Source organism: Echinops telfairi, unplaced genomic scaffold (assembly GCF_000313985.2).
Source record: "Echinops telfairi isolate 266 unplaced genomic scaffold, ASM31398v2 ScPeMD7_2291;HRSCAF=2852, whole genome shotgun sequence".
NCBI classification, from domain to species: domain Eukaryota; kingdom Metazoa; phylum Chordata; class Mammalia; order Afrosoricida; family Tenrecidae; genus Echinops; species Echinops telfairi.
Genome location: NW_022106189.1, coordinates 18,843,419 through 18,853,008, shown reverse-complemented (window position 1 = coordinate 18,853,008; position 9,590 = coordinate 18,843,419). Strand labels below are relative to the sequence as shown.

Sequence of the window (9,590 nt, the reverse complement as noted above, 5' to 3'; positions counted from 1 at the left end):
TTTTGCTTATTCTTATCCACATCAGACTTGGGCCGCCCCTTTAATCACTGTCTTGGCACTGCTGTTTAGAAGGGAAAGTGCTAGGCTGAACTGTCGGAGTACTTGAGAGGGTTTGGTATACATTGCAAAACTTGTTATCAACTTATAAGAGTGTAATTTCATAACTCTCCAACTTGGGATACTAAGATTAAAATTTTTTTTTAAATGCTGCCAATTTCATAAGCCCTGCTTGACCCCAAACAAAAACAAAATGCACAGAAACGTCACGCTGTATTGAACTGGCCAGTGTTTGGCTGTTACCCTCTTGTGGCCTCTGTGTCCATGTTTTGTTGTTGCTCTGATCTCTTGTGCACACACTACTGTGATTGGGGGAGACCTATCATTCTTGGTGGTTTCAAAGGGGTGCTGTGAGGGGGGCGTGTTGTGGTGTGGGGTTAGCAGCCCACCCCTGAACTAGCATGCCACCAGACCTCCAGGACAAAGGCCCCAAACACTCATTGTCACAAGGAACCCTGGTGGTGTGATGCGATTCATGTCATAGGTGTTTTTGTTTTTTTCCCTAAACCATTTTATTAGGGCATAAGACAGACATCATACCATTCAATAGTTCAGTCATGGTCATTTTGATCATGATTGAAAATACCTGAATTTAAAAAATCCAGCAGTATTGGAGAGAGGGAGCTCTGGGCCAGGGAACCATTTCTGGCTCACAGATGAAGTGGATGAGTGGATGGGTCTTACAGAAAGGGGAGAGGCCAGCATAGAATTCCAAGCGCCCTCCAGGAGACACCTGCTGCTAGAACAGAGATTTGATCAATCTCCATTGTTTTAACTGCGTGCTGGTGATTGGAGGGGTTTGATAAATCTCAGTGACGCTAGGCCAAGAGTTTTAAAAACAATAGGAGTTTCTGTGCATCAAAATACTGCCTAATAATAAGTTCTCTTGTTCACAGAGGGCCTTTTTGCTACGATCAGGCTCTGTGTCCTGGTTACAGCTTCTGAGTGGCAGAGCCAGGTTAAACCACCTCCTTTCAGCCTGGTCCACCTAGCATCGAAGCACTTGTCTAACAAGTGGATTGCAGAGCCCCAGCAGGGCTCACGGCTTCAAACCAAGGGGACCATGGTGGGGGCAGCTTGGGCTGATTCGATATACGATGTGGAGTCCTCGTGGCTGCTCATTCCAGTTGACATCAGGTTGGATCCGACTCCTGGTGGCCCCACGTGTGAGCAGAGCTGTGTTCTTTAGTGTTCCCAGCGACTGCGTTTTCAGAAGTACATCGCCAGGCCTTTCTTCCGAGGTGCTTCTAGGCGGGCTGGAGCCTCTAACCTTTCGATTAGTGGCTGAGCACATTCACTGTTCAACCCCCTGAGGATGACAACTGGGGGTGAGTCTAAGAGTATTGCTGCTGGGCTTTCAGTTCATGAAAAAAATAGGTTCAATGATAACAGGGGCTTCTGAGAGAAGTCATTGGGTCAATGAAATTCAGACTGAGTGGTCAGTTATGGCAACCAATTTGGGGAATTCTGGAAGGGTCATCCTGATCTGTTTTCTCCAAGGACACAGGACAATCACAGGGGCTTAGTATGAAGATGTTTCCAGAAAATTGGAAACTACCCTGGTGAGGAGAGGGCGAGGGAAGTTGTGTGGAGGAATTGTGTGTCTCCCATCGTGATAATGTGCCTGCTTGTTCTTCGAGGACAGCCAGGTTTGTCCTGCAACAATTTCATCGGGAAGCCTCACCCCGTCCAGCCTACAGCCCTGCTCTGGTCCATGTAGACTCCCAGATGCAAAGAATTCTTAGGTTGCGGTTTCTGCATATAAAGAGGATTTTGTGACTTTATGGCTTCCCGTTGGATGTCATTGTGTGCTCGGACATCAAACAGGGCCAAGAATGATTGCACTCTGCCACAAAGTAACTTGATGTGCTAACATCTCCTTCTTATATCTTTTAAAGGCATACGTATCCAAGATATTAGCAGAGGCTTTCTCTGAGCCGTGGGATGATAAATGATCTCTTTGCTCATCCTTTCTTCTCCTGCATTTTGAAAATTTCTTACTACACTTTGTGGGAAGCTGTTGGAACATTGTCCACCAGTAGAAATGCCCCAAAGTAGGACCACTAGGAGATGCCTGTCGGGCTGCAGGGCTTCCCAGAGGGACAGAGATGAGTCTGTCTCCAATGGCCCACAACAGTGTGTGGGGTGGACATAGATGTGTGCGCCCATAGGGGTTATGGGAATTGGCCTGGGGTCCTGCAGTGATGGCCTGTTGGAGTTCATTCCTCCGTGGGTGCCGAGCTCCTCAGGCCGGGTGGCCCCTGAGGGGGCGCCGAGGATGTGGTGACTTGACTGGGAGGAGAAAAGCCGGCATCTTCAGAGGGACTGGAACACAAATGCTTTCGTGGCGAGAGAGGAGGGCGGGGGAGACAACAACGGAGAGGCCAGGGTGCCTGTTTCTGGCCCCTTCTCTCTCCCGCCGCCACCTTAAGCAGCCCCTGGAGCCAAACAGGAAGCAAGATAAAGGAGGAAAGAGATAGTTGAAACTCTGAGCCTGTGGTTTCCTGAGACACAAGAGACAGACTGTTCCCAGTCCACAAAGGCCTGTGTTTCAGGACCTCGTGTTCCCACGAGGAGCTTAGATTTACTTTCCTCATTGCTGCATCCATGGGGAAGCCAGTGGAAGTGCTGTTGAGAGTCTCCAAGGCATGAAAATGAGTCCGTCCTCAGTGGTGTACACTGATGTGGGCGTAGGAAGGCCCCTGGAGGCACGGGGGCTCACGTGGATGGACCTGCTCTAGTTGTTAGGTACCATCAAGTAGGGACTGACCCACAGCGACAACTGAACCAAACACTGCCCAGTCCCGCGCCATCGGTCATGGCAGCTGCTGCGTCAATCCATCTTGTTGAGGGTCTTCCTCTTTTTGCGGACCCTCGACTTGACCAAGCATAGTGTTTTTTCCCCAGGGACTGTTCTCCCCGGAAACATAATGAGAGTCATTTTGAATCGATCGAGGTAGGACTTTCAACATTCAAGCTATCATTCTGCATTCATGTTCTCCTTAGCAGCCCGGGTCCCTCCTGTGCAGTCTTCGGCGAGACCATGAGCTTTCCAGAAGCTCCATGTCTCAGTTGTGCTTTCTGAGGGGGGCTTTCTGCAGGCTGCACAATGCCCAGGGGGCTTTCTGCAGACCGTACAATGCCCAAGACATAGCTGGCCCTCCCTCACAGCGGGCAGCTGCTAGTCAGACTGTTGGTGGTGAAGTCTTGGTCCTCCATCGTGTGGTCAACTCTCCGATCACTCAGCCCCCACCCCACCTTGGAGAGCGGCCAGGTCTTCAGCTGGTCAAATGAACTGAGAGTGAATTCATGTTTTCTCAGATGCCGGAGCCCCTACCTACATGTACGAGTTTCAGCACCGCCCAAGCTCCTCACCAGAGAGGAAGCCCCTGTCGGTGACAGCAGACCACGGCGATGAGCTCTTCTCGGTCTTTGGAGCCCCGCTCTTGAAAGGTGATGCCTCCTGGCTGGCTGGGAGCTTGGCGTTAGTGTCTGGCTCCAGTGTCAGCTAGGGCACCTCCCCAAAGGTCCTCCTATCTCCTGGCCTTAGTTTCCTGGATCCACCATAGTAGGGCTGATCTATCCTGGGCAGTTCCCATCTTCCTCCTGCTCTAACATGCGCAGAGGATGTGAAGCCACGTGCCCTCAGCCGTGGGCCCTCTCAGATTCAGGCCTGGTACATCAATAAGTCAGGGAGTAGGTGCCCTGCAGGGCCTTGCTCAAGGGTTAGAACACCATCACGCCATCTCCCACAGAATGTGACTGAGAGGACGGGTAGATTCCCTGTTCACTTTGAACTTGTGTGTGTGTCTGTCTATGAGTCTATTTGTCTCTCTAAGTACCTATCTTACCATCTATCTACTGTCTAGCTTTATAGCTAGCTATCTGTAATCACACAGTGTTACATGGGTGACATCTCCTGGTTAGATGACACAGTAGGACTACTTGGCTCTGCTTATTCTAGACTGTGCCAAGGGGGCCCGGTAGCATAGTGATCGTGTGTTGAGCTACTAACCACAAGATCAGTGGTTTGAAACTACCAGCCGCTCCTCAGGAGAAAGATGAGCCTTTCCATTCCTGTGAAGAGTCCAGCCCTGGGAAACCCAGAGCGGCAGCTCGCCCCTGTCCTATAGAGCCCCTATGACATGGACTCGATGGCAGTGATTGGTGATAATGTGGGTGTGGTGACGGAGGTTGAGAAAATGCTCAAAGTTGAGCAGCCATGGGGATGGGGGTTGCTGTAGAGGGCGCTGTGGGCACGACACGTGATTCTGATGGGAGGGGAGGGTTATGGAGCCCATCACTGAGCCCTAGAGCAGTAAGTCTGACCCTAAAGCGGACACAGGCTACCCGGGGTCTTGCTGCGACGTGGACTTTGAATCAGTGGGTCTGCAAGAAGGGTCGAGATACGGCCTTTCTGATGAGCCTGGGGTAATTCTGCTGCTGCTGGGGCAGGGACCATACTTGGAGTAGCTAAAGCACATTCCCCCTTCCCCACAGAGGGTGCCCCCGAAGAGGAGGTCAAGCTCAGCAAGATGGTGATGAGACTGTGGGCCAACTTTGCTCGGAATGGGTGAGGCTGGTGGCCGAGATGGAGCAGGGTGGGGAGCTAGGGGGAGCACGGGTCATCTCTCGGGAAGGGGTGGCTTTCACATTGAAGACGCTGTGACCACTGAGCGCTCTCTGTAAAGGAATGTGCTTCCCCAAAGATGGGGGTCTCGTGGCTGGGAGGTGGAGGAACCTCTTGGCAGACACGAAACCTGAGGAGGCTGCCACTTCTCAGAGGGTTGCTTCAGACCACAGCATGGCTTTGAGGGGTTTCTCTTTGGTTCTGTGCCCAGGGACCCCAATGGAGAAGGGCTGCCCCACTGGCCAATTTACGACCAGAAGGAAGGCTACCTACAGATTGGCATCACCCCTCAAGCAGCCCAGAAGCTAAAAGCCAAGGAGGCGGCTTTCTGGACTGAGGTTCTGGCCAAGAAGTCGCCAAAAGCAGGACACACAGAGCTCTGAGCGGAGGGCGCCGATGTCCAGGGAGGGCGCCGATGTCCAGGGCCATGCAGGGCGAGTCTGCCGCCAGCTTGGCGGCGGCTTCTTAATTCGGAGATACAGAGAGAGTTGTCTGGGAGGAGTGAGCAGAGACGGAGACGGGGGATTGTGTATCAAGGGCCTCGATTTTGGAAATAAATGTTGTTCTGGTGACCAGGCGGGTGTCTGTGTCTGGGGGGTTAACGCGCCCTCCCTGGAGGGCACGAGGAGCGGGACGGTGGGGGCAGTTTGAACAGTTTGAACGCGCCCAACAGTGCCCATGGAAGGAGACGGGTGCGGGACAGGCCGTTCTACTGAGGAAGTTACCAGTCAGACTCACCGGGGGGTTGACTTTGCCTCTGTCGATAAGCAGGGCCATCGGGGAGGCACGCTGCGGCACGGGCCATGTCTCAATGCCCCCAGCATCTCCCAGCAGGACTGGGGCTGGTAAGGGTGCTGCGCCCTCTCCTCAGCCATGTTGCTCCCTGACCCTGGCTGAGACGGTCCCTGGAGCAGGGTCAGCGGGTGGGGTGGTGGCCCTGTAGATGGCTGCATGGTCTGACAACCTGCTACGGATCAGGGACGCTGTCACTGCACACAGGCCCTCCCTGAGGCTGCTGCCTCCAGCTTCCAGCCTGTAGCCTCGACCAGACCACCTTGTGGACAGGGACTCCCTGCAGTGAGCCCTCAAGTATCGTCCTCACACTGCCCCTTTCAGAATCACAAGGGCAGCTTCCGACCCCTTCCAGAAAATGCTAAGGAAGGACACTCTCCCTGACACAAGGGCATGCGGGAGTGTTTCCACCCCCTCAAAACTCCGAGCTTTTCCTGATCTCACCCAACAGTCAAGGTTGTGAGACAATCCGGCCGAAAGCCAGGGGACAGGTCTTTGGAGGGGAGAGGGGATTTGCACGCACGGGTGGGGCTGCGACAGCCCAGGGGAGAAGGGGCCGCCACACAAGTGAACGTGAAAACGCATGGACCACTCGGAATGCCACGCATGGGGTCGCGTGAGCGGTCCAGCCACTGGGAGCCAGGCCCAGGAGGCCTTCAGGGATGGGGGCTGGTGCGGAGGGAGAGAAGAACAGACCTCAGCCAGGCCTCCGGGGGCCTGATGTCTGCACAGCGGGCTCCAGGGAGCGGCAGCATCTTGATGGCCCTGCACTGGCGTCCACCTTCTCCGACCCTAAGCATCCATCCGCCTCTATGGTGACTCCTCACCAGCCTTCTCTCTCTCTCTCTCTCTCATCTCTCTCAGGCTCCCACCAAGGCCCTACTCTGCGTGGGTGTCCTCCAGGTTTCTGCTAATCCTTACCTTGCTGTGTGCTCCGCCCCCTCCCCCAGCTCTGGCTCCTTTTCAGTTTCAGTTCAAAGGTGCTCCCAAGGTCTGACCTGACCCGCTGTCACTTGATACCCACTGACCTAGAGCGCAGCCCTGTCCCGGGGTCTGGGAAGGGAGACTCTGGCTTCTGAAGTGGCCACTGCTCCAGAGTGGCCCCTGGCGAGTGTCACAGGTGAGTGCAACATGGCTGAAAGGCTCTGCAAACCCGGGGCATCGGAGGGGACCATTCAAAGACACAGCCAGAAAGGGGCCTGAATTGATTTGAAGCCACTTAGCTTAACTGATCTTTCACCCACTTTCCGTGTACCTACATCATAGAGACACGTGCTGATTCTGTGGGGAGGGGGGGCTATGACGTGGAGGGAGCGAGGGGTCAACTGGCCATACTGGTGCCTCTTAAGCCCTCCAGTCCCTATCGGGCCTTCAGATGTGAGTCTGGGATGGCTGCCAGACCACGTCAGGCATTGGCAAACGTCCCCCGTAAAGGGCCACGGGGTCATTGTTTCTGCTTTGCAGCAGGCCATCTGGAGACAGTATGTGAACAAGGAGAGTGACTGGGTGGTGATGAGACATCACTTACACGAAATGGCCTTGGAGGCCGGGGGAGTACGTGTTGAGCTGCTAATCACAAGGTCAACAGTTCAAAACCACCAGCCACTCCCTGGGAGAAACAGGAGGTTATCCACTCCAGGAAAGAGCTACAGTCTCAGAAACCCACAGGGGCAGGTCTACCCTGTCTTACAAGGTCGCCAGGAGTCAGCGTTGATTCGATGGCAGTGAGTTTGGATTTGCGATTGGTCTTGTGGCTAATTGGGCCGTGGGTATAGTGTGCTCTCCGCTGCACCTGTAGGGCCACTCCTCCTTCTGGGCCCAAGGAAAAAAAAATCTGCTTTTCTTCACCTCATTGAAGGAGCGCCATGGGGCAGTCACAGATGGGCCAGTAGACAAGGTGAGAAGACCGGCCTGGGGGAATGTGAATGACCCCTGGGACTTGGCCACTGACGAACCCACCAGTGGTGTGTGGCAGGCCTCTCTGAAACCTGTCTGCCCCCAAACACACAGAGCCATGTCTGACAGTTCTCCCCTGTTCTGTCAGGTCTCTGCTGCTCCCAGCTGCCTCTGAACCCTGTCTGGGTACCTGTGCTGCCCTGCTAGATTAGGTTGGGGAAGAGGAGGTGAATACAGACCTCTGCCCTCGGGGATGCCCCCCGTGCGGCCTCCTCACTGAGCCGTCTCCTTTTTCCCTTCCTCTCTCCAGCTCGGACGTTTTTTTGTGGCTGTCATGTGTCGACTAGTGTTGCCAATTCCCAGTGATGCCATGTGCAAACATAACCCTGCCCCACGGGGTTTCTCGGCCACGATCTTAATGGCGGGAGCCCGAAAGCATAGTGCTGACACCTTGGGCTGTGATCTGCAAGGTCCGCAGCTGGGAACCATCAGCCACACTACAGGAGAGCAATGGGGCTTTCTACTCCCGGGCAGAGTTACAGTCTCAGAAGCCCCCGGGGACAGTTCTGCTCCATCTTACAGGGTCCCTGTGAGTCGGTGGCATCAACGGACGAGGTGGCAGTGAGTGAATCTCTGTGGAAAGCGATTGCCAGGCCTTCCTTCTGCGGAGCCACCAGGTGGGTTTGAACTGCCAAAGGTGCGGTGAATAGTCAGACTGAGCCCTTGACTGGCACCACCAGGGCCCTTCCGGGATGTCTGTGGGTGGAGGATTCAGTCTCACTCCTCTTTCACCTTCGGTTCTTCCAAATCTTTTTACCCCGACAAGCTGAGCTCCCGGGATTCACATACATCAGGCGCAGAAGCCAAGTGTACCTGCAGTTCTGCGTTCTGCTCCGACGTTGCGTTTCTAAGGCAGCAAGTGAGGAAACTCCTCGCCCAGTGTGGTAGTTACGTAATCTGGTGTCGATTTGGAACTTGAGAGGATTAAGAGTGTAGGGGTGGAGTCTAGTCTGTTAACCAATTCATAGCCAATGAGGCCTCTGTGTGGGCACGGCCTCCTCCTAAGGATTCTCTCTACTCACTCTCTGAGAGACACTCTAGAGATAAGACACATGGCACTACGCTGATAGACCCTGTGCCCTGGGAACTGTAGGAGCCACGTGGAGACCCCTGCCAACACTGAGATGCTTACAATGCCACTGGATCCACACGACTTCCCACCCATTGGCCTGTGATCTTCCTGTATTTGGTGTCATTGTACATGTTTTGTGAGTCTGAAGAGGACTTTATAGATTGGTAGCAGACATAGGGGGTAATGTTAGACTTATGGACTTGATCTGGACTGGGCTGAGATGTTTTCTCAACACTCAATTGCTCTTGTACATAAAGCTCTTTCTTATATTCATATTAGTGTCGATGAATTTGTTTCTCTAGTCTACCTGGACTAACACACCGAGTGGATAAGGAAACCCAGGGACACAACAACATGTGGGGTAGAAGAGAGGCAGCAAGTTCTGGTTGTTGCTGGTGTTGGTATATGCTGTCAAATGGGTTCTGACTCAGAGTGGCCCTTTGTACAGCAGGATGAAGCCCGCCCAGTCCTGCACCGTCCTCACAACCGTCCTTCTGTTTGAGTCCAGAGTTGCAATCCACTTCTCAAGGGCCTTCCTCTCTTGGGCTGCTCCTCCACCTTACCCAGCACGCTGCGCTTCTTCAAGGACTGGCCCCTCCTGACAACACGTGCTGGTTAACGAGATATATAAATATATATATATACACACACATACATATATACACACATACACATACATATGCATGCACACATAAATATTAATAATCCATATTGTCCACGAACTTTTTGAAGACGCCTCATCTAGGTTCCCCTCATTTTTATCCTGATCACAATGATTCAAAGTAGAAACCATTCCGATTTTCAGAGCAGAGACGGGAGAGAGCCTATTAAGTAGCAGACCTGAAATTCTACACTTTGATTCCAATGTATGGGCTCTGCCCACTAACCCACACTGCTCCTCTACATAATATCATGAAATATTTTAAGAATATTTTCTGATTTTTTACAAAAACAGTTTTACTGGCACTTAATCCACATATCACACACTTCATTATTTCAATCATATCAAGAAGAGTTTTACTATCAGCACCATAATCAATTTTAGAATATCTACTGCTCCCCCGCGGCCCCCCCCCCATGGTG

At 53.0% G+C, this 9,590-nt stretch overlaps 1 protein-coding gene across 1 annotated transcript in view; it reads left to right on the top strand.

The window, feature by feature from the left end:
- Window positions 1–5,164, top strand: part of CES1 (carboxylesterase 1) — a 27,506-nt gene extending 22,342 nt beyond the window's left edge. The window contains exons 12-14 of the mRNA XM_013005198.2: window positions 3,379–3,510; window positions 4,558–4,630; window positions 4,899–5,164. Of these exons, the coding sequence (XP_012860652.1) occupies window positions 3,379–3,510; window positions 4,558–4,630; window positions 4,899–5,070 (377 nt within the window). The 3' untranslated portion in view covers window positions 5,071–5,164. The remainder of the gene's footprint in view (window positions 1–3,378; window positions 3,511–4,557; window positions 4,631–4,898) is intronic.
- The last annotated feature ends 4,426 nt before the right edge of the window (window positions 5,165–9,590 follow it).